Consider the following 25,085-nt stretch of genomic DNA (forward strand, 5'->3'; position numbering starts at 1 on the left):
TTCCTAATCATCCTTCAATTATAAAGTATAAAACTCCCTGCACTCTTCTTAATGAGTATCATGACACATTTAATAAGTAGTGGCAGGATCTAATGGTGGTCCCCCAATCCCACATTTCAAACGTGCTCTGGTATCCCTTACCTGTCCATCATCCCGACACAATCTTGGAGCCTCGGCCCGACGCACCTGCAGGGCACACAAACCAGAGAGACCATCCATTAAACCAGGGACAGGTTATGAGTAAACCTCATGTTGTCTTTCTTCCACGTCAATCAGCTGTCACCGGGCAGGGACCTGTGGAAAATTGAATCCCGAGCACGGCTGACCACATGTCGATTTGACAGGGAGAAAGCCTTTGGACGGAGAGGGACTGTTCTTGTTTGTTTCACGTGATATCTAAATAGATTTTTGGAAGAGGAAGACATTTCTGTATCATCTGGTGGCATTTTTAAAAAGAGAAGTGGTCAAAAAATGAAGGGATCCTTTAATCTCTTGAAACTTTTCACCTCTATATAGGGGTAAACAAGTCTTTAATAAAGGTACAGTCAGACACATATATTAGGCTGTATTTTGTGGCCTATATTATTTAGAATAAATATTCTTAAATTGACACTGGATCACATGACTATTTCCATGTGAAGAAGGTAGCTGTAGTGATGAAACCACATATAAATATCACCAAACTCTGCAATTCCCCTCGGCTCCATCGAATTTCATTGCGACTGTCGGCCATTTTTTTTTGGTTGACTCCCACGGCTCTCATCAGCATTTGGGCACCGGCAGGCAGCAGTTCTCAGCAAACAAAGCCCAAATAAAAACACATACCTGTGAGGTTTTGAGGTGGACTTTTTTGCCCAATAATTTACCCAGGAATCTGTTTCTGAACCTAATGCTAAGCTAAGCTAATTGCCTGGCTTAAAGTAAAAAAAAAGAAAAAAAAAGAAAAAAAAGTCTGGGCTTCAGAGGAGGATCTTGTTACCCTGGGACTGAGCCCAAGAGCTGTTTCTGGTCTTTATGCTATGCTAAGCTAATTGGCTGCTGGCTTAAGCCTTTACCTGTCCTACACCAAACAGCAGATAAAGTTAGCGGCTAGCTGGCGAGAACAGCTAAAGCAGCCAAAGAGAACACAAATTCTATGTAGAGATGGAGGAGAACAAAATGGAGCTAAAAGGAGAGTGACTATTTGACTGGGGGCCGAAAAGAAGGCAACTTTTTACACAAAAGCAGCCAAATAAAATCTACCGTTAATTCTCAAATAACTATAAAAATATAGTTATATAGTTTATATATATATATAAATAAATATGAATAGACGGGGACGTGGTCGGCACAGGCCGGGAAAAAAAGTAAAATCAAATCATTTATAAATGTATTTTTGAATTATTTATGAGTGATGAATTTTATCACTTTTTAATTTACAAATAGGAGCCAATAATTAAACAATCATGTTACTTTTAACAAATCAACACTTTGTTGTTGTGGATTACTCATCTAAAGTGTTGGTGTACTGTTTTAGTCACTGCAATCGAACCAGGGCGGCAATGAACGTCAACACTTTCTGTTCCGCGTGCTGCATTGTTTACAGAAAGAGAAACCGTTTTTCCTTGTGATTAACTTTAATTAACGGGTCTGAGGTCGGATCGATCTGATGCATTCAAGGAAGATGGGAAATCTGAACGCTGAACAGCTTTTGTGACGTCAAGATGAATTTTAGATCTAGCTTAGAGCTTTAACACGGATCCAAAAAGAATCAGATACTGAAGAAAACAGCGCAAACAGAGCGGATCATAGGTAAATAAACCTTCATAATAAAATATGACGACATGTACAGAGGGAATTTGAAATAGCAGCCTCTCTCTAACATAAGCCTGCTTCATATAAAAGCCTGGTACCCTCTGCAGCCGCCCACTTTTTGGGAATATACGGTGACAAAAAAAGTGTTTGACTTTCGATTCAGGGATTTTCTCTCTCTGATTCAACATCTTTAACGAAATACCTTTAACTCCTTTCCAAACACAAAAAACACTCACATCTTTTCTTCTTGCTACCTGAACAATCAAAGCCACGGGAACGAAGCACTGGTAACACGCCAAGTTTTAAGCATTAGGTAAGCAGGAAGTGATTAGAGCAGACTTGTAGCTCATTAATTCTAGCTCCTTGAGTGGAGGACTTTGAACAGCAGGATAGACACAGGAGAACGGTTTTTGAATGCCTCTGTGTGCGTTTGTGTGTGTTTGTGTGTGTGTGTGAATGCAGGCTTCACACAAGACGCAACAAATTACATAGCAAATTAGGAGAACGGGCTAACTTTGGAATTAAAGCGGTGACAACTATGGCTCCTCCAAAGTTGCCTCGTTGTCAATTAAATGGTGCACCAAATAGCTAATTAGAGAGCAATCAGTGTCTGTAGCCAATGATGTGCGTACATGAATGTGTGTGAGTGTTTGTGTGTGTGCACATGAGCCACACAGTTTTCTTCCTGGCTCCTCAGAGAACAAAAGGACTTGTGTGACAAGAAACATAATGATGCAGTACATATTACTGCATGTATTTATCAATTTTGTACACAGTAAGATAGTTGCATCTTTCTGTTAATCTTGTTTTTTTTCTTCTGTAAGGTAGCAAAGAGGTGCTTTGGTTTGGTTTTGCAATTACATTTCTCACACTACAGTAACACTGCTTCAGGGTAGCAGAAAGGAATGGTAATTGATTCTCTTGGCTTCGACGAGAATCCTGCTTTTACATTTTTGCTAGTGTTTGTTTTCATTTTGCTCGAATTGGCACCATTAAAGAGTATGCCGAATAAGCTATTAGCAGTTCCTGATCGCGATGTATCCATGAACGTACAGACAATTATCACTAGATTACTTAGAAACTCAAGAAAGCCTTAAATCGTGATAATTCTTAGGCAGGTTCTGCAGTCATTGGGGGATACGTTTTAGATGGTTTCTAAGCAGATTTACGTACATTTGTGATACATTTGACTTCCTTTAAACATATAGTTTAAGGTCTAATATTTACACCGGCACACACCAGTATCTTTTTGCCTCACATTTGAAAACCTTTGAGTTATACCCGAACTGTCCAAGTTGAAGTGTCTTTTAGCGAGATAGTGTCTCTTTACCGCCCGCGAGCATGCTTTTCTCTTCCTCAAATGGACCTTTGACCTGTGTTATGTCTCATTTTGGCTCACAGCATCAAATACCCGGCCTCAACCTCTGTCTGGATGTTAATCCACAGCACCCTGTTGCTGGAGGGCAGGATTAGATGACAAGGCATGATGGAGGCGCTGTCAAGCCAATGAAAGATTAGTGTTCACAGAATGTCTCTGCTTTCTACCCTTCTCCCTTCACCTGTACATCCCTCTTTCTTTTCTTTTTAAAATCTTTAAAGATGCGGTCATATTATCGAGACTCAAAATGTAGCTGCAGTAAAATAAATCCTGTTATGTGAGAGATAGTAAATTAAGTCCCTTTAACCCCTCTGTTTAGCTTCTTCCTTGATGCCATGCTCCCAGTTTTAGTCAAAAATTTAAAAGCCTGCGCTCAAGTCAAAGCCAACCGACTTCAAAAGGAAAAACAGGATGAAGAACTAAACCCTGGATGTTGGTACATAAAGAAAGGAAATGTTCTTTGGATCTACAGCCTCAATGCTTTTGAAGACTCGTCCTGCTTTAACCTCCTCATTCATGTGTGTTTGTTTACTTGTTTTGCAGTTTCTAAGGCTGGATGTGTCAGCACATCTGCAGTCAGAAATCTAGCGGTCATGTTAGGTAACTTTGTACATCCGTCCCTCATGTGTATTGCCCTAGTTTTTAATTTTGGGAAATAAATCTACTTGATGTGTTGCCTTTAGAATATTGACTCTACACTCATGTCTGTCTTTCAAGTAGAAAGCAACAGCCAGGAGCCAGTTAGCTTAGCTTAGCTTAGCATAAAGTCAAAGAAGGGGAAAATTGCTAGTCTGTCTCTAAAAGTAAAACGAATAATAAATGAAAAAAACATTTGTTGAAGCAATTGAGGTGGACTTTTACACTAGTATTTAGCTAGTGAGCTGTTCCTGAACCTAATGCTAAGCTAAGCTAACTGCCTAGCTAAAAGTAAAATTGAAAATAAACACAAACATGCAAAAAACATCTATGTGAGCTTTTGAGGTGAACTTCTTTGCCCAATGATTTAGCCAGGAATATGTTCCCGAACCTAATGCTAAGCTAAGCTAAGCTAACTACCTGGCCAAAAGTAAAAATGAAAATAAATACACACAAAAAAACATCCATCTGAGCTTTTGAGGTGGACTTCTTTGCCCAATGATTGAGCCAGGAATCTGTTTCTGAACCTAATGCTAAGCTAAGCTAAGCTAAGCTAACTACCTGGCCGAAAGTAAAAATGAAAATAAACACAGACACGCACAAAAAAACATCTATCTGAGCTTTAGAGGTGGACATTTTTTGCCCAGCGATTTAGCCAGGAATATGTTCCTGAACCTGGTCTTTATGCTATGCTAAGCTAATTAGCTGCAGGCTTAAGCCTCATTAGCATACAGAAATGAAGTTGGTGTCAATCTTTTCAGCTAATTCTTAGCAAAACAGCATATAAGAAAATGTTTTTTCTATAGAAGTACACCCACAAATTGCTTTATATCTCCCCTCTAGCTACTGTTGCTTTGCCCCCATACCTACATTCATAGTTTATCTGTACTGCACTACTCATGGCCTTAAGGGTCAATGCATTCTGCCCCCGACCAGAGGGCCCCTAGAAGGCGGCTGTTTGGGGAAATCTAGCAGCTGTAAGATTGACTCATCTTTCCTCTCGCTCTCCTTGTAATGCTTCAAACATAAGGCGAGAGAACACTTTAAAGAAACGCATTAATTTTTATACACAGACACACATCTCTCTCTATGTGTCATCCCTCTCTTACCCTTGGGTGCAGTTGGCATGACAGGGATGACACTCGTTGTTGGCCTTGGCGTATTTGAAGATGAAACTGTTGGCGCCCTGCAACCCGTCGGGGCATTTCTCCACGCAGTTGGGTCCGTCTTTGAAGTGGAGGCATTTTACACATTGGTCCGGGCCCTGAGAAGAGAGAAGAAGAAAGAGGAAAGGAGATGAGAGGATGGGTGAGAAGGACAAGGGATGAATAAAGAGAAAGTGAAGAGATTAGAGAGAAGGAAAGTTGGGGGATGAATAGAGAAAGAAATGTAAGACAAAATTGTGGGCAAAAAGTAGAAAGAAAAAGGGAAAGTTAGGGAAGAAAGGACGGGTTTAAGCAGAGAGGAAAAGATGGAGAATAGAATCAAATTCAAACCTCGCGAATCATGTCAATTTGCCCACTCCCCTACCGCGGCTAATGCAGCTAGCAGGACCCGCATGAATTCCATTCAGTGATTTATAATATGTGGAGCAAAATTGCGGCTTGTGTATTCCGCTGCACCCCTGTTTAAAATTGGCAACATGCATACGGAATCACGTCGTGTCAAAGTACGGCGCATCGAATGTGATGGAGGGGATGACAAGTTGTAACTGAGCACAGCTGCAGTAGGATCATGAATAAGTAAGGTGGAAAATAATGTGTGTGTGTGTGTGTGTGTGTGTGTGTGTGTGAAAGTAGTAAGAGAAAGCTGACGTGTGTGTTTTTACTTCTGTCTGATGCGATTAAGTGAATGAAAATGCGATAAGTTTGCGTGAGTCACTGTTGTTGAGTTTCGAGGCCGATCTCTTTTGCTAATGACGACCGCGGCGACCTGATGGACAGCTCCTCACAGTTTGACACATTCAGCCACACGCCATCAATAAACATTATTCTCACTGCGCATGTTTGTGTGTGTGCATGTGTGGGGGTGCGAGCGGAGTCGCATACAGATGTCGGGATGCATTCAAGTATGTCCGCGAATGCCGTATGCATGTGTATTTTTTGCCTGTGGATGATTGACTCTGGTGTTATTTACTACTCAACTGTGACCAGCATCTCAAAGTCAGCAGCCTCTCTGCATCCTTGTGGAGCCTCTCTCTCTCTCTTTCGCTCTTCATCACTTATTCTCTCTCTCCCTCCCTCCTCTGTCTCGAGGGACAGTCATAAAAGGTTACTCATGCAACCGCTGAATTCAATAAGTCAGGCGGGACATTAAATACAACTTCCTGGAATGTAACACTGCAAATTGTATTGAAATTAGCCGCCATGTATGGTGGTACATAAAGCAGACATTTTGGACCTTTTTGGCTTATGACCCCTGAAAAAATAACAAGAAGAAAAGATCTCACCACTTACTATTGACGAAATTTAAAAACAGGTCACAAATATTATATTTTAGGTTTATTTGGGCCAGCAATGTTGCTCAAACAGGACTGTAAAATTAATCTCTATGCAGATGACACCCTACTGTCACAGTGGTGAATTATTGCATTGTTACAATGCATTAAAGGGGAATTCAACTATGTTTAAACTAGAGCCCTATCTTTTTTTTTTTTTCCAACACTTTCCACTGCCGTCTCTCATTAAAGGCATGAAAGGCCCAAAAAAATAATCTTTAAAAAGAAGCGTGTTTTATTTTATTGTATTTTTTTTCTTCTTCTTTTCTTTTTTCTTCTTTTTTTAACTTGTTATTGTGAATTTTGTGTTGTATTTGTGTACTGTATTTTCCATTGTTTGTTATATGTTTGTTTGCATTGTATTGTTTGTATATGTTGGCTAAAACGCAATAAAATTTCAATCACAAAAAGAAGAAAAGCAGCCTTTGCATCGCTTTTCTCAAAGCCACCAGACTCCATTGACAAAAACAGTAACTTTTACCATGCAGAACATGAGAGTTGCTTGTCTACAGATACCTTGGCTGGTTAGTTAAGGAAGCATATGAACTAGTGATCTGCAAGTGAAAAATTACAGTTTTTTCAATGGAGTCTGGTGGCTTTTAAAAGAATAGTGTAGCTAACAGCTGGTTCTGTTTCAAAATAGATTTTACCTTCAAAAAAGGTAATTTCTGTAACCATTATTATTTCTTTTGGGTGCAAAGTAAAATATTCTAAAAATGGCATGTAACTACATTCGTAGTTATGTACATGTAAAGTAAATTTTTAAACAGCATAAAATAGAAATGCTCAAGTAGGTAGTTCAAGAATGTACTTAAGTGAAAAACCTTCGCTATGTTCCACCACTTTCTGTCACTTCCTCATTTGTTTGGTTTTATTCAACTGCATCGGCACACATTTTTTTAAGTTGCACTGAAATGAGATTTCCTACCTACTTTTTAGCAACAGTGTTATCACTGTTTCATGGGATATTTTTTGTTTTGCAAATGTACCACACTTAATCTCCAAAAAGTAATGTGTATTTGTGGCCCTTGTCTTGTTGCATCTGTTCACTGTAGCAGTTGTTATAACTAGAGTAATTGTTTTCTTCCCAGATGGCTTGATTTTAATCATTTTTGCAAGCTTGAGCAAGTACATACCTCCTTCTGATATTTTGAAGAGAAATTCTTACATTTTGAAAAGTTGTGTTGTGATCACATCTAAGACTCTAAAAGTGACTTTACGGGAAGGTCAAAAACTAATCTCATTTTGCTGTTTTGAGTGTGTGTATGCGTGCTTGCCAAAAGCATGCCTCAGAAAGTAGCCAAAGTAGTTTATCATTCCTCCCATTAACCTACCATTCACCTTTGCAAACACAGCACTTTATATCTTCTGAAATCCTGCGCGCAAGACCGATAGACTCCCACGGAATAAGTTGGAAATCCACTTCAGCACGGGTAAGATATGAGACTATCTCCAACAGAAAAATGAGGTGTGTTTTTTATCTTAACAATGAAAAGTTTACCTCCAAGAAGTATTGTGAAAGAGGAAGTTGTGTTTTCGTGGGTGTCGCGAGAGTATTCGGGTGTCTTACCTGGCCAAGACAAGTCATGGTGTTCCCATCCATCTTCTCACACTGGCTATCACACTCCAGGCACACAGATCCATTGGCGAATTCTCGAATTTCCCTGAAAGAGATAGGGAAATTGAGATAGAGATGCATGTATTATAGATTTGAGAGCGTACCCACATTGAAATATTGATTAAGAGCCTGCTGAGGGGGGATTTTGAAGTACGCTGTGGGCATACCAGCGCAAGCTGTACAAGGGAGCCTTTTGATTTTAAACCAACATGTGACACAGCATTAAAAAAGCAAGGTTAAACCTTAATTTACTCATGCCCATCAACACCGTTCCTTGACAGCTGTAGTGCCCTCTGGTAAAGGGGCACCCGGGGCAGAGGGCTGCCTCAGACTATTTGATCAAGTTAAAGGCTCAGTGTGCTCAATATGTTAACAGAGAGAGTCCCATGAATAATGAACAGGTTTTTAAATCATGGGCAAACATGAGGGGGATGCGCAGAGGGAGGAGGAAGTAAGAGTGGTAGTGATAAGAAAGGAGAGGGATGGTGGGAGTGGACAGGGAGAGGGTAGGGATAGAAGTTTGATTGGGATAGGGCGAAGGGGGAGTTGCAAGGAGTGTACAAAGGTAAGAAGAAAAAAGCTTAAAGACAATCAAGGATGGAAGAAACACAGAACTTAGAGACTTTTGATGTCAGTTCTCTTGTGAAATGCAAGAATCACTGTAGTTTGTGCAACTGGTACAAGTTCTACCAGAGCCAGAGCCTTGTTCAAAGCATTCTCATACCAAAGTCGTCAAATGCCCTGAGAGTGTCATACCCACTGGCGTCAGCAAAGTCAGCTTCTTATTCAATGTAATCAGATACCGACGGTTAGTCACGGTGACTCATATAGACACTCAAGGTAGCAACTGTTTCTTCTTTTCCAACACATGGTTCAATGGTTTAGGAAAAACATCAAGAAGTTGGGTAAGATAATAGTGTTGACCTTTGGATTTATGTTGGACTCAAATCCTGGTGTCCTTGGTAAAAGTCTTGCGATTCATCCAGCGCTCCCAATCAATAACCCAAGTGGGCGATTTCATTCTTTGTTCTAGATCACAATGAGCTGGTCATCTGAGCATCTAACACTGTTGCAAGAAAGCAAGGTGCGTCTCTGACAAGGGTCCGCTGATATTTGACGACTTAGGAAGAGTTCGGTAGTGCATGATGCTTTTGTTTTCCCACTTAAGACTTCTGAAGGAATAGAGGCAAACAATAGAGCTCAATATTTGATTTATTCACTGCAATTATGCCAACAGGAGCTGCACACTGCCTCAGGCGATACTGTTGAACCCTTATATGTGTGTTTGTGTGTGTGCAGACCACCGATCTATAAATTTCTCCCTTTGTTTGTGTCCGAATCAGCGCATTACCTTACGTTTTTGAAGTCCTGGCAAGCCGAGGATGGCCGCTGTCAATAACAACCGCGGCCGATCAAAAACACTTTTGACATCAGAGGGATCGATGAGCCGATGGAGGACAGACCTCCTCAGAGGAGGATTCACCCGGTTACAAACAAGCCCCTTTCTCACAGTGCTGAGATAATCAGAGTGACTCCCTGTGTGGGTTTTGTTTGTATTTGCATTTGATGCTACATGGGTGGAATAAAGATTAAAAAATTCTTCCTTTGGTGCTTTGGATCTCCTCCGGGTATGTGTTTTGTGCATTTTTATGTGTTGAATATTAGATGAAAACCTTTAAGCCTTGGTGGTTCTACAAGCTACAAAAAGAAGAGACATCTCGACACTTGCAATCCAACTGTATCATATTGGGCAATAAAAGTCATGATGAAATCTTAGATTTCCTTAATACCAAGCCTTAATGCCATGTCATTTTTTTTTTTAAAAATGGTCCGACTGGTTTGTCTCTTACATCCAAACCTACAGTATCACAGAGCGCCCTTTTATTAATAATGTTTTTGGTGGACTCAAAGAAATTCCCCTTGCTCTCTTTACATTTCTCCCTCGCCTTTCTTTCCCTTGTTCCAAAATAAATTAGATTTCTCTCCTGGAAGCTCTGTCCAGGGGAATCCTTTTGAAAAGGGCCCGGGCGGTGGAGAGATATCTCTTTTGTTGGTTGAGGTGGAAAAAAAGATACATGGAGGAGAATGGGTGAGAGACAAAGACCTTGGCAGTGGTGCTCCCCAGGGTCATTTCCATTCCGTCAAAGCCGTTCCTCCTGATTGGCCCCCTTCACGGCTGGAAGTGTGTGCCAAGGCCCCATAGGGGGATGGCCTGATGGGGGATTAGCCCTGTTTTAGCAGGAACTTAAGCAGGACTGTGGCCACCATTCAGACCTCCAAACCTTCAGCAAACCAGAGCATGGCCAACCCACTGGAGCAACTTTTTTAATTAAACACTTTCAACGTCTCCCTAATCCGCTTCCTCCCTCCTCCCAGGAACCCCAGTGGACACCATCTCAGACATTTCCTTTTCCCCTCTCGACTCCTTCGCTCCTCCTTTGTTTTATTCAACAGACGTATAAACTAAAGGGAATCAGTGCCTTTGCTCATTAAGAATGGAGACATATAACGAGGGTGAGCTCTGGAATCACAAGGTTTAAAAATCACCATCCTGAAAACATATTTAATGAGCTAACTCTATATTCCGTAGAGATATACGGTCCAGTACGAAAGATTCAGAACAAAGGAGGATATCAAATCAATCTGTACTGCATAGTAGAGTAGAGCCCCATATACTGTACCTATAGAGCATATTCTAAAACCATTCATTACACTGTAAGATACAGCAGAAAAGGGTAGCTATATGAATACATCTGTTGTAAATGTCCAGAACTGAACAGGCAAGATGTCACTATGCTAAAAGCTACCCATACAAAGTTTGAAGGTCTAGGAGACTTCAGACACGGCATTACATACTTATGAACTTACATGGTTCCTTTGAAGTCTATATAACAGAAAACCTTGAAAAACTTGAAAGTCGTTAGAGTATTGATATTATGACCCCCCTGTATTTGCAGAATGTATCTCTACGCAGATGACGCCCTGCTGTCACAGAACTTTGAGATACTTTCTGAAATAAGCAGGGACGTCCCTGAAAAAGACGTTGTCTCGATGGAAGCATATGTTGCTCCAAAACCTGTATGTACCTCTCACTATTAATGGTGCCTTCTCAGATGTGCAAGCTACCCATGCCGTGGGCAGTAATACACCCCCATACTATCACAGATGCTGGCCTCTGATCTTTGTGTTAATAACAATCTGGATGGTCCTTTTCCTCTTTAGCTCAGAGGACTCAACGGCCATTATTTCCAAAAACAGTCAGACCGCAGCACACTTTTCCACTTTAGGTCAGTCGTTCTCAGATGAGCTTGGGCCCAGAGAAGTCAGTGGGGCATCTGGTTGTTGTTGATATATGGCTTTTGCTTTGCATGGTAGAGTCTTAGGAAGCGACGTACTGCGTTAATTGACAATGGTTTTCCGAAGTGTTCCTGAGCCGACGTTCTCATATCCATCACAGAATGATGCCGATTTTTAATGGAGTGCCGCCTGAGGGATCGAAGGTCACAGACATTCAATGTTGGTTTTCGGCCTTGCCCCTTGTGCGCAGAGATTTCTCCAGAATCTCCAGGTGTTTTTTGAGCATTCCACAACTTTCCCAGTCTTTTCTTGCCCCTGTCCCAACTTTTTTGGAACATGTTGCAAGCTCAGAATGTGTGTATATTACCAAAAAATAAACAAAGTTTATCCGTGTGAATTAAAATATCTAGTCTTTGTGCTGTATTCAATTGAATACAGGTTGAAAAGGATTTGCAAATGACTTTGGACCTGAGATTTGTAGCAAGATAACCAAGCACAAAAACCAGTTGGGTTTTTACAGTGTAAATCTATTTTTTATTGCCTTGAGTACCACATGCTATATGCTTTTCTTCTTCTGAAAGCATATAGCAGTAGTCACTTGGGGAAATAAATGTAGGTTATCCAAGGTTTCCATCTGTCCTTATCTGCCAAAGATTCTTGAAGGCAGCAGCTTGGCAGGGGGTGACTTCTTACACCAGCGAAACCATAAGGTTATCAACATTCGATGCCACAGTTCAGGCCAGTGACACAAAACAAGAAGAGGGCATGGGAAATGTTCCTTACAATGCATCACAGTGGCTGACTGTATTTACAGTAGAAGAAACAAGTGTGCTTCAGCAGCTCCCTGCCACGTGCCTCTTCCTCACCAGTCTTCTTCAAAGCCTTGGCTGTGAGCTGTTTTTCCCGGCAACTTCAAAGCTTCCCTCCTACAAACGTTGCCGGGAAAGGACCAGCAACAAGTCAACATGACCGAGGGTTGCTCGCTTTTATACACCCATCTCTCTTGCACACATACGTGCACGCTCTCTTCTTCTTCCCCTCAGGGAAACACTAGCTTGACATCACTGCTTGCAAGAAAGTCATATTTATCTTGTGGCAGACGCTGCCGGTACAGCCTTATTTTAGACGGATGCTTTCAAGTGTTGCCATTCACAACATCTCCTCGTTCATTCAAGAGAAGCACAAAAGGCTGGAAACCACATCTACAAAGAGGCATTTCTCCCCAGGTGAGTTGGCAGTGATCTGTTTGATGTGCCTCTAGGAAGCATAAAGCAATGACCTGAATGCAATTATTCACAATGAAAACAGAGCATCAGTGGATTGTAAGGACACTCTAAGGGGGTCTTTGTCGCAAATGTCAGACATTTCCCATCTCGGAGCAGTCAACACTCTTTTCTGGCAGCCCAAATGGGCGATTAATAATAAGACATAATACTTATAGAATATGTACTAATTGATTTAAGACAACGGATCCAACAAGAAGCCAAATGTTCCTTTAACTGTCCACACTAAGTGGTGTGAAATACCTTATTGGTTCATCTCATTACATTTGGGCCAATAGGCAATTAGCATCCCTCCTCCAGAGCGCTCCAGAATGATTCATTCTTCTGCATGAAATCTGTTTAAATTGATTGCACTTCCTCTGCTTGTCATGTATGGCAGGGGAATCGATCCTGAAACCTTGATGAGCGGGCATTCAGGAAGTAGCTCATTTCAGGGTCAGTTTTGAAGATATGTGCCAGATTGTGCTAAAACTGTACACTGGAAAATATTTGCCAAGAATGCATCAAAAAAAGTATCCGTGCTTACCCATCAAAGAGGTTGCAGGACTCGACACAAGTGCGGCCCCGTCTGAAGTAGCGGCAGGAAAGACACTGGTCTGGCCCTGGGCCCCAGCACCCGTCGTCTGAACACATCCGATCGCATATCATACGCTGCTGAGCTGCAGAGGAAGAGAAGAGATATAAATAAAAGATTAATATGCAAATACCTCCAGACACGGTTTACAGCTTTTATACATGCTGGCTTACATGCACAGACATACTGAGGTGGCCTGTAGATACACACATAATATATTTCAAGAATCACAATGAGTGTTTGTCTATTCTGTTTACATACAGAGAAGTGTTGTTGTTTGGTATCTACATCTTTCTAGTCTGCTCAGCGCATGTAACATTCGGCTCAGCTATTAGCAAGAAAGCTAACAGATTGCTAGCAAGATTCAACGTCCAAGACATTGGTACAGTTGCCATAGAGTCAATATAATTTTCTGGTGTGTTTAACAACAAGGCTAGCTAGCTAACCAGCTGTTTCATTATCCCAAAATTTACACCTACATTTTCATTAGTGCATTGATTTAGAATAACAGTGAGTGCTTGTCTATTCTGTATTCATACCGAGGAACTAAGTGTTGTTTGGTATCTAGACATTTCTAGTCTGTTCAACTCATATAACATTTGGCTAGCATTAGCAAGAAAGCTAACGGATTGCTAGCAAGATTCGAAGTCCAAAACATTGGTACAATTGGCATAGAGTCGATATGATTTAGCAGTAGGTTTAACAACAAGGCTAGCTAGCTAACCAGCCGTGTCATTGTGCCAAAATTAACACCTACATTCTCATGAGTGCATTAATTTAGAACAACAGTGAGTGTTTGTCTATTCTGTATTCATATTTAGGAGATATGTGTTGCTGTAGCACATATCTAGTCTGCTAAGCTCATATAACATTCGACTCAACTATTAGCAAGAAAGCTAACGGATTGCTAGCAAGATTCAAAGTCAAAAACATTGCATACAGTTGGCATAGCGTCAATATAATTAACCGGTAAGTTTAACAACAAGTCTAGCTAGCTAACCAGTCATGTCATTATCACTAAATCAACACACACATTTTCAGGAGTGCGTTAATTCTGATCAGTGAACAGAAGGTGTCCATTATGAGGAATTAATCGACACCTTTCAGCCAATCAGAATCAAATATTCACCCATACCATGGTATAATATTGAATTTGTTTCATAGATTGGAAGCATGTGTTAACTTGTGATTGTGTGTTTAGTCTCTATTTATACCTAGGAGATAAATGATATTGCTAATGCCTGTGTGCGTCTCCCTGCATATGTGTGAGCTGATCTAGCTGAAGGCTGCCCAGCTGTAGGAGTACACATTGGTATTCCCTGCGCCTCCGCCATAAAAGACCGCTCCAAACAGAACCCTAAGCCCTCTTTTTTTTTTCAAGTCAAACCACAACAATCGATGCTGTTCATCAGACTCGGCGTGTCCTCCATCGTGTGAGTGACACCCACGTCCCCTGGGTGTGTCGCCCTGGCAGAGGCTGAGCCCTTTGTCAACAGCCGAACAGTCAATGGTAGACAGGGGGAAGAGCCTAATGAAGAGGCCTGTGTAAGGCCCTATCAATCGATCTCTTACACACACACCACACTCATTAACTGGCTAATGATATCACCCGCAGCCTGGCAGGGACAAGAAAAACTACAGCGGTTCATGTCTTTGTTTTCTAGTTATCTCTGCGAGACAAATATTGCAAACAAGATAAAAGAAAATTGCAATCATTGACCTGGCTCAGAATGCTTTTTAAATCCTAACAGATTAAAAAATCAGGTTGCATCAGAAGCGGAAGGAGAAAATTAACAGATATTCTTCTCTCTAATCTCGAACATGCACACAACACAAGATACGGAAAATAACGGTGCATCATTCACCACGGGATATCAAGATTATCGTGTGTGCCGGAAGGAAAACATACCATTGAACGTGATTTTTTCCCTTTGATTGTCTCCCTTTGATTGTCTCTGCTCTCACTCATTGGCTATTGTTGTCCCCTTTGGAAAGTACTGACATAATCCTCCAGATTTTAAATTCCTATACTGTAGGTTCAATATTGAATCTTTTAACCCCACATATGAATGGAGAATCTGGTCCAAGGGTCCAACAAGACTCTCACCTGTGATTGTCCGGAAGGGTCTATACTATGAGGTAAGTTTCCACTATCTGCGGTCAAAGCCACATGTAGACTTTCAATCGCTGCAGTGAGCTTAAACCAACTCTGTGCATGGTACATTCAGCACTTTGCACAAAGAGAGCTGAATAAAGGTTTTCATGGCCAAGAAGCGAGCGTGACACGGTTGCCTAGGTAATGGGCATGTCAGTGTGTGCGACAGGGGTGGAGTTGGAGTTGGACTAACCCCTGGGCAATGACACTGTTTTAAAGGCTGGTGGCCGTAAAAGTCCAAATGGAGGTGGTGGATTTGTTAAGCTGTCATCCAGTCAAGGTTTTTCAGTTGTTTCAATTCAATCAATATGGGTAAATGCTGCCAACATTTAGGGCTTTAGGTTGTGAAAATGTGGCATAATCTGTAGCTAGTTTCAGTTCTGTATGTAGAAAAATCCACTAAAATGTGTCATGCAATTAAATATGGGGAGATAAGCGTTTGGTTTACCAAAATATACCACTTTGATGTTCCAGCTAGAACATTGCATAATCATCTCAAGTTTATCTAATGCAAAGTCAAGATGAAATTAAAAAAACATTTAGATGACATCAGTAGTTATATCAAATAATCTTCAAATTTAAGCAGCACAGAGCTAAGATTAATTAAGCCCCTTTCCCACTGGTCAAAAAACCCACTAACACATGCTAACACCCGGCTTTTTCGCTTAATGGGAAAGGTTACAGTCGGCATTCAGACCCGGGTCAAATGACTCTGCAGTAGACCCGGGTAATTTTCGCCTCGGCTCCAATCGGCATTGATGGGAACACAAAACCTGCGTCGCTAATCTCCGCCCCCTTTCTGGCGCGATGCTATGCTCCGTCGGTAACTTCTGCGACTCCTTGTCACCTCAGCTACAAATTCCGCCCGTCTCCGTCCGAGCAGCGCTCGAACATCATTCCAAATTTGTCGGCGCCGAGTTTGATACACAGACTGAATGAGGAACAGATACAATAAAGACCTAACCACCTTAACATCTACACTGTTTACTAACCCTGTTTCAGGCGGTCAGACGTTGATGCAGAAGAAAATAGACCGAGAGGAGTATACTCCACTGGCAATGGGAAAAGAGACAATCGGCATCTATTAGTGGGTCTTCCCGGGTCTGAAAAACCCGCGTTAACGCATTAATTTCAGGGGGAAAGATGCATTAGTTAACTAGCTAGCAATGGCAATGCTCAAATCAAGTTCCTTCAAATGTTGTGTCCTGCCTGCCTATCCTGTTTCATCTCTACTTTGAACTCAACTACGACTACTTACTGCATTCTTTTGGGTCTTGGTTGTTGCGGATGAGGACTTTCTGGCTCGAGGTCCTGAAGAGGGACGTCCAGTTGACCGTGTTGTAGAAGCACAGTCGACTGTTGTTGAAGATGTAGACGTTTCCGGCGCTGATCTCGTCCAGCGACTGGAACTGAAGCGAGGAGATCCAACGCTGCTTCAGGATCAGCAGAGAAATGCCGCTTCCACTGCAGGAGGAGAGAGAAGGAAGTTAGCAGAGATTGTAATAAAGAGGGAGAATAGAGCAGAGAATAAAAGAAAGAAGGGAGGAAGCGATTGTTAAAAAAAAGGGCAGAAACAAACACAAATTGAGGATTTGAGAACAAGAATGAGAAGGACAGAATAAGAATAGAAGAGGAGTTGAAACAAGGCTGAGAGAGCCAAGGAGATAAAAAAAACCAGCAGGCATAGAGGGAGATGACAGCAGAAGAAGAAGAGAGCATGGCAGGTAAATGACTAAATTCATAGAAGAAAAACAGGACAAATTGAGAAGGAAGAAATATAGCACAAAGGGAGAGATGAGGAGGATGCAAACGGATGCTGCTCCAGCTCAGAGTGAAACATCGCTGAGCTACAGGTTCATCACTGGCATCTGGAAAACAAGGCCAGATCTCCTTTGACTCTGCCAGCGCTACGCCTCGGATCTGCCACTTGCAAGCCAACACAGAACCTGTTATCAAAACAGGGCTAATCAAAGCTGCGTCGCAGCAACGCTTCAAAGAGCCTCTCCGCAGAACAACACGGGCTGGACGGCTCATTAGCTCCCACAGTAGCCATTCAAATGCAGGAAAAGAGCCAGAAATACAAAGGAAGAGATACGAATCCAAAGAAAGACAGCTTACAATATGAGGGTGTCGTCTGCATAAAAATGACATTACGTGGTTGCTTTATTTCACCTGAAATGTATGTAGGTCAATGAAATGAGTTAACAAAAGCTGCAGGAATTTACCCAAGGGACTAGGGACTTGTGCAGGTACCAAGTTTGTTCCACTGCAGGGACCAGGGTCTTCATTTTACCCCCCAAAAGGTCCCTGCCTTCAGGGTAGTGCTTCCCAAAAATACAGGGACTTTGAAGGTTGGGCCTTGCAGAGCTAAACATTTCTGATTGGTCCAGTGCCTGTAGCATTCAGAAGACTTTCAGATTAGTAAGTTGTTTGAACCCTCTGAGGAAGTAGTGTCTCTTGGTTTCACCATTATACAGCAGCGAGTTCCAAATCTTTTGACCTCAGTGGGAACGCAGAAAGCAGTGGGCTTGAGGGACCTTTTATTCCCTTGAAAAGACACTCCTTAGACTTATGCTGCGTTCCAGACAACTGGGAACTTGAGAACTTCCCAGTAGATATTTCCTACTTCTGATGGTGAAGTTGGGGTAGATGAATCTGCCCCAAGTTCACAAGTAGGAACTCCGACTTTGAATGGCGTTCCATAGCAAATTTTCTAATCGGAGGTCGGAAAAATGACGCGTTCCAGTTGTCTCGAATGCAGCATAACAGTTTTGTTTACTTTTGGTGTAATTGTGGCTCGAGAAAGTAAAAGACTTACCTGTAAAGAGTTCTACCGCCAATAGTTGCCAGGTTGGAAAACACACTCAGATCTGTCATGTTCTCGGGCCAGGACTGGATGTTGAGGTACCCTTAAGGATGTATCAGGAAAATACACAAGAACGTGTGGAAGGGGGATGGAGGAAATGGATAATTAATCCATGGTGTATTCGGTGCAGGAACATAGCAATTAAGGGAATAAAAAGAATCATTTTGTCGCATTCATTCAGATTGGTGCAATTTCTGGTCGTGGAAGTTCAGCGCCTCTCGCAAAGTTCAAGCAAAAAACCCATTCTTTGCAGGGAATGTGCTTGGAGAAGAGAATATACGCTAATTAAAAGAATGGATTCCATATTCTGCACAATCTGTCCACTTACACTTGCCTTTAATGACTGATTATATCAAATCAGGATCTGTGGAAATGACATTAAAGGGGCAGAGCAGGAAATGGCTGGGAGAGAACAGCCATTGCTCTTCCTTATTGCTCGGGTTTTCATTATGAAAATGCAGTTTCACTCCATTAGCTGTTTGGCTCAACTGCAAGTCGCAGTTTAATATGACAAAAGGGGTTGTATACAAGGTATTGCTCATCCCTTAGGGCCTCTAATAGTTAATGAATAAATACACTCACAAAGCAGCAGCTACTGTAAGCACGTATAACTATCAGACATACACACACACACACACACAATAACATTATATCCGCCAGAGCACATTTTAGAGTTCACCAACAAAAAAGCAGCTTTCCACTTTCCTCCTAAAAGCTTTCTTTTACTGCCTCAGAGGCCACATAACCCACACACAGACGCACACTCAGACGCACACACACTCCAAGTAATAATATTGTTTTGTTCACTCAATTTTTCCAAGGTGACTCCAGTGAGGCAGTCTCACCTGTGATCTCCTTCACAGTGCGGAAAACGTTGAGACGCTCCGGGTCCAAAGGTCCAATGCCGTGATACATGTCCCTAAAGACAATAAACATAAAGAATGCATATACAAGTGAACACTCGCTTTATAAAGAATAATATATGTATTGCTATGTTGTGACCTCATTCAACAAACATTTCTTATGGTACAAACCTTGTGAACCTGAAGGCACCAATGGGAAAATATGTTCTTTATAACAAAGCCAGGACGCTGTGACATTCATAATTACATAGCCTTCTGTTGTGAGAGCTTTGGGGCACTCTGACAGTGGTTTGTGATTGAACAGACTATATAGCTCATTGACTTTCCCAAGCCAGACACAATGGCATATGAGTGGAGAACTTTTTGTTAACATGCCTATAATGGATGGAGCCAATGTGACGTCACCCATTGGTTTCTCAACTGCTGAAATGAAGCGTAGAGCTTGGGATATGGCCGCCGCCATGTTGGTTTTCTGGAGCCAGAAGTGACCATATTTGGATGAGAGGGGTGGAGCTGGAGATGAGGGAGGGGTCTGTGTCCGTGGCTAATCCATGAACTAGTTTAACTTTGTGTTTCCCACAGAGGAGCTAATAGTAGCATTGAGTAGCTAAAGATGAGGGCTCAGTGAAGACCAAAGCAGAGCTTAAAGGAGAGCGAATGTTGGACCTCAGTAAGTGGAGACAAACACTACTCCATCCATCCATCCATCCATCCTGTATCTATACCGCTTATCCTGTTCAGGGTCATGGAGGGGCTGGAGCCAATCCCAGCTGTCATTGGGCGAGAGACCTTACAGGCAATTTAGAGTCACCAATGAACCTAACGAGCATACCTTTGGACTGTGGGAGGAAGCCGGAGTAAGGAACCCATGCATGCATGGGGAGAACATGGAGGAATCTTCTAGCTGTGAGGCGACAGCACTGACTACTGCTTAAAACACTACTCCAAGTGATGCTAATGTTGCTATATATCATTGGTCAGTTGGAGTTGTTTTGCCCCCAAGAGTGGGCCAAACAAGACAAAAAGATTATGACTTGGTTTCCAGTCACTTATGTTTGGAACATTTGTGAACATCGCTTGTCCTACTTTCAAGAGGGTTTCCTACTTGATCCTAAATATTTGGCATAAATTGAGCCAAGCTAAGCTACGCTCAGCTAAGCTAACCACCATACGGTGTAAGTAAAACAATCCATCTGTGAGAGCATTGTGTGAAAGATTTCTTACCCTTTAATTCCAGTAATGAGGAAGATGAGGTTGCCGTTGATTTTGGTGCAGTTGACAAATTTGTCAATGTTGCTGGCGTCCACTGTTTGAGCCGTTTGCAGGCTGCCTGTTCCTATTCCATCACACACTGTTGAAAATGCAAACATGAAATCATGGATTATTCAAAAATAATTAACTTTTAAGTTGCTTTGGGTATGAGCAATTTCTTGTGTAGTGTATATCCACATATCCTAATATAGCCTTGTAGCCTTGGCTATTTGTCACCTTAATTCTTTATACTCTTTAATGAAAAATATGCCCATGCTTTGGTGCATAGGCAAGGCCGTTGCCCCTCTGCATGCATTGGAAGTCCTTTGATGAAAGCACGGGCCAATCCACGGCCAATTCCTCCCTATAATGAATTCATTACATCTGCATTAATTACACTTGCGGTCTAGTGTGAGCCAAGTATTTCTGACAGAGGCAGAGGGGATGATGAATAAGGCTTACATTAAGTGGTGTAACCAGTTTTTGATAGTGATTTATACCAGCCAATTCCATATCTGAAATGTTAATTTGTTATCATTTCCCACAGTTCCTTGGGCTATCCCTCATTAACCCCTCCCCGCTGCGTGACGATGTAATCAAGAGATTAGCCAATCAATGGATGCTGCAGCCTATGCATGGAGCCTGAAGGAAAACACCACTGTCTTTCCTCCAAAGAGAAAGGGCAGATCATTTACCTTTAGTGGGAACAACATGATGAAGAGGCTAATCCTCCGTACTGAAGTGAAGCGACGCTGGATAATTTCACATTAGACGTTTTAGGCATTTAGCTGACACTGTCGCACAAAATGAGTTGTAATTACTGAGCAGGTAAGAGCTGTTTCTCTTTAAGGAGCCATTTCCTGTTAATTAAGGCATTGACTGGTGCTGGGTTCAAACATGTGACCCCGGTTTATGCCTTATTTATCACATTTATCCCCCAGTATGTAATGAGTATACGGTGGATGTTCACCGCAGAGTTCAACCCTTCAACTAAATGCATGAATACATACATTACATGCATAAATAATATGTGTATTAAATAAATGCATGTGGTTAAAATCAACATCGTAAGTTACTTTGTATATCTTATAGGCTATTGAGTTCACTATTCAGGCAATTGAGGGATGAGGATGTTGGCAAAGAAAGAGTTTTTCCACGGTCTGAAATGAAATAGATGTTGATATTTTGGCGGGTACATTAGAATAAATAAACCAGCGATAAATTTGTTTAGTATAATATAAAGAGCTTAGCCGTCTCCCATAAAAATAAATTACTTTTCCTGTAAAGCTTTTAAAGTTATTCTTGTGGGCTACTGTTGATCCAGTATCATCACTGCTAGCATAAAGCTATTAGATTAAAATGGTTTAGCCGCATAAGCTCTTGTACATACAGTAAATGCAGCGCAGTGGGCCGGGAAGCAGAAGGAATCTTTAATCTATCTTCAGTTTATAAAACCTGATTATCATCTAATAGAGTCCGACGTCCAAGTTGCCATTACACAGTGAAAAACCGCCTGGTTCTACTTAGCGCATCTTACACTTTGCTCTCTATGTAATATCCTGCTGACATTGCACCCAGCGTCAGGATGAAGTGCAGAAGTCAATCTGTTGTCAGTTTATTTCTGCACTGAGACAAATTTGACAATCTCACAAGGCAACAGTCTCCAGTTATGAGCGATGCGGGCTCTCCCCGGGCCAATGGGCAATAAAATACATCATCGCTCCTAGTTTCATCAAAATTGGACCAGTGGTGGCAGTTAAGACTCACTCAAAGTGTCAAACTTTGACTTCGTACTTTGTACTTTTAGGTACAAACATCAAACCAAACAATATGATGAAACTAAAACATTGTTGCATCACTTTCCCAAGTTTTCACAAAAGCACATCAGTAATGAAAGTAAAATAATTTGACCGTTAATCCTCGTTTCCTTACCGGCGACTGTGTTAGCATGGGATGCTTCCTTTCTTTTACTCATTCAAGTAAGGGCTGGTTGTCTGTGGCTATTGACAGCTGTTTCTCCTAGGTGGTGAAAATAGGCTCTTTCGGTGGGATAATTAATATTGTAGTTAATCGTCTACATAGATAGCTAGCTAGCTAGCTATATGCATAAATAAGAGCAACAGAAAAATAGCCACTGCAAACATTACAACAAGTGCTATGCATTGGAAATGACTATTAAATTTGGATCTCTTTGGCAATTTGGGGACTTTGGGGTGGTCATTGTAGTGCTGGATATATTGAAATACAACCAAGATGGCTGCCACTGGTGTTAGCTGTTTTGAACATGTCAACTGGATGGGTATTCATAATGCATACCCATTGTAAGTGCTGAGCACTAAATCATTTCAAGTCAATGTATTATGTTGAGCTCGTTAACATATGAATGTTGGAGCTAGCTAGGAACTAGCTACCTAGCGTAGCAGCCAACTGCTATGTCACACATTTCCATGCTTTGTTTGGTTGTAGCATCCAGAGGCATTTTAGTTACGCCACTTAAAACGTCAAAATGAAGGTAGACATTGCAATTGCAAAAAAGTCCAGAAGATAATGCATTACCTTTAGGACAGATGTCGGTGCAGGGGATGCACATTTTGATACGGTTCTCCTCAACTTCCATCTTGTTGCTGGGACACGCTCTGACGCAGGAGCTGTGGTCCACCACGAAGTTATCTAACGGCAAGACAGAAAAGCACGTCAATAAGTGGTATGTATTAATTGTAAAATGTAAAAATCAAAGTGCAGCATTTAGTCGCAGAACAATTTCCTAGAAAGACTGCTCTAATTGCGAGAAATTGATTGTATTTTAATCACATTTGTTTAATGATGAAAACTAATGGTCTAGGGCTACATTGCTCAGGCAAAACTAATGAATTAAATTAGTACTTGGTGGCGGCAGTGGAAAAAGTGCGACTGGTATATGCTTATTTGATGATCAGTGGAACTCGAATATACAATCTGTTTTTGTAGCTTGACTTTTGATGATTGCTCTGTGAGTAACTGCTGCACTCTGACTCCAGATCTTTGCGAAAGCGAGGGCTCAGATTTGCTTCCTCTTCAGCTGCCAGAAGCTGAAACAGATGGTGTAGTGACTACTTGATTGAGATACGCAACTTATTTATGTGTGAGTAATTTATCTTGACTTGAAATAATTGTCTGGCGTCTTGTTTCGGGATAGATAGAGGAGAAATGCTTATACAACTGATACTAGTTCACAGACTTAATTATGAAGATCATAATGAGCTTTTATGTTTTTGCAGTATGCAGGGGTGTCTTCAGGTGGTGGCCTGGGGTGGCAAGGGCCTCCCCTTGAAATCTAATCGGCCACCTCAAGCGCCATTCCAGACTGTGATTGGCTATCTGCCGAGTCAGAGGCAGGAAGTTTGCCACTCCGGCAAAAGTCAGCGCCCCAGTTGGGCCATCCCATTCAAACAAGTCTGGACATGCCCCTGTCGGTATGTTGTTACTGTGTACGTATGTACTTGCAGCCGCTTGGATGTACATGCAACAGTGCATTTCTTGACTTACGTGGGCATTTCTTGACGCAAAAAGCTCCATAGGTGTACTTGGCTCTGGGGTTGTGCTCCAGCTGAAAAGACGTGGGGTTGTACACGAAGGGCTGAGGGCACTGGGTCACACATGCTCCGCTGTCGTTGAAATTCGTGCAAGCCTGCGGAGCACATACCCACAGTCAACTAAAGGCAGAGGATACCAGCCATGTGAGGTGCATAGCAAAGGGAGCTGTTGGGATTTTCTCACATAAGTCACTCTGAACGAAGGAGTATTACAGCAGCATTTCATTTTTACGTCGAATCGCGACATGAGTAACTTACAGCCGCCCCTTGTTTCTTTGAGCGCCAAATGGGAGAAAAATTGGAGCCATTGATCCACAGCCATGATGTAAATGCTGAAATGTTTTCCCATAAACCTCTTAAGTGTTTTGTCGTCTGTGGCCACAGGCTGTAATTGAATTGGATGAGCCTTTCTGTGAATTACAACTACAATATCGTCCCCGTCATTGGCTTGCCTGGCGCATGCGAAATAAGAAGAACTTGGGGTGATAAAAGGGATACTAATTGGAACACTGAATCACCAATTTGTTCTACGAAGAGCCGACGCCGCGTCAGACTTTTACCGCCCTGTAAAATGACAAACAATTTATCAGCCGGTAAACAACGTGGATCATTTCGGGCGGCGAGGATGATGAACAGATGTTGCACAAAAAGACACGTGGAATGGAGGATGATGAGGGACAAGGTTGGGGAGGTCTGACTGCCTTTTTTGGTCTCTGGGTGAGGCAGAAAATGAGAGAAAAAGGAGGAAGCTGAAAGAAAGTTCAGAAAGAGAAGGAAGGAGTGATAAAGAGTCTGACAGTGTGTGTGTGCAATCTGACGTACGAAGCAGTCCGTGTCCTTGGGGCCCGAGCAGCCACCAGCGCACTCGCGATGGCAGCAGTCGCTGACGTAAGGCCCGAAGCATCGACCGTCACACTGCTCTGCACACACCGTCTTTGTCACTGCCCAGGAAGTGAAAAAGAGAGAATTTTAAAGGTCTGAGACACACATTCGCACTCATAAGAAGAGACAATACCACCACCCTCAACCTTCCTCTCACGTTATAGTTGCACGCAAACATTGTCTGGTATGGAATTCAGGCAGAAACAAATTAGGGGCTTGGGCAACCTAAAGGTCAGACGAGTGGGTTCGTGACCACAAGGTCGCTTGCTTGAATGCCCAGACGGACTTTAAAAAACATGGAGCACTGTCTTTTCTCTCAACAACTGCTTTGGAGGTGCCCTTGAACAAGCCTCTTATCGTCCGGCTTGAGCTCAGTGTCTAGAAAATTGTGGTTGCACTTGGCAGCTCGCAGGTACCAA

The 25,085-nt window shown here is 42.0% G+C and overlaps 1 protein-coding gene across 1 annotated transcript in view; it reads right to left on the minus strand.

The window, feature by feature from the left end:
• The window catches only part of LOC138603716 (receptor tyrosine-protein kinase erbB-4-like), a 268,639-nt gene that overhangs the window by 53,475 nt on the left and 190,079 nt on the right, over window positions 1–25,085 (minus strand). The window contains exons 6-16 of the mRNA XM_069675611.1: window positions 24,607–24,725; window positions 23,738–23,879; window positions 22,769–22,882; window positions 20,186–20,312; window positions 18,944–19,017; window positions 18,051–18,141; window positions 16,491–16,690; window positions 13,030–13,162; window positions 7,876–7,969; window positions 4,918–5,072; window positions 142–186 (exon numbers count right to left, since the gene is read on the minus strand). Coding sequence (XP_069531712.1) covers window positions 142–186; window positions 4,918–5,072; window positions 7,876–7,969; window positions 13,030–13,162; window positions 16,491–16,690; window positions 18,051–18,141; window positions 18,944–19,017; window positions 20,186–20,312; window positions 22,769–22,882; window positions 23,738–23,879; window positions 24,607–24,725 — 1,294 coding nt within the window. The remainder of the gene's footprint in view (window positions 1–141; window positions 187–4,917; window positions 5,073–7,875; window positions 7,970–13,029; window positions 13,163–16,490; window positions 16,691–18,050; window positions 18,142–18,943; window positions 19,018–20,185; window positions 20,313–22,768; window positions 22,883–23,737; window positions 23,880–24,606; window positions 24,726–25,085) is intronic.

This window comes from Semicossyphus pulcher, unplaced genomic scaffold (assembly GCF_022749685.1).
Source record: "Semicossyphus pulcher isolate SPU_LCO1_2020_fin unplaced genomic scaffold, fSemPul1.0.p SCAF_24, whole genome shotgun sequence".
In the NCBI taxonomy this organism is placed as follows: Eukaryota; Metazoa; Chordata; class Actinopteri; order Labriformes; family Labridae; genus Semicossyphus; species Semicossyphus pulcher.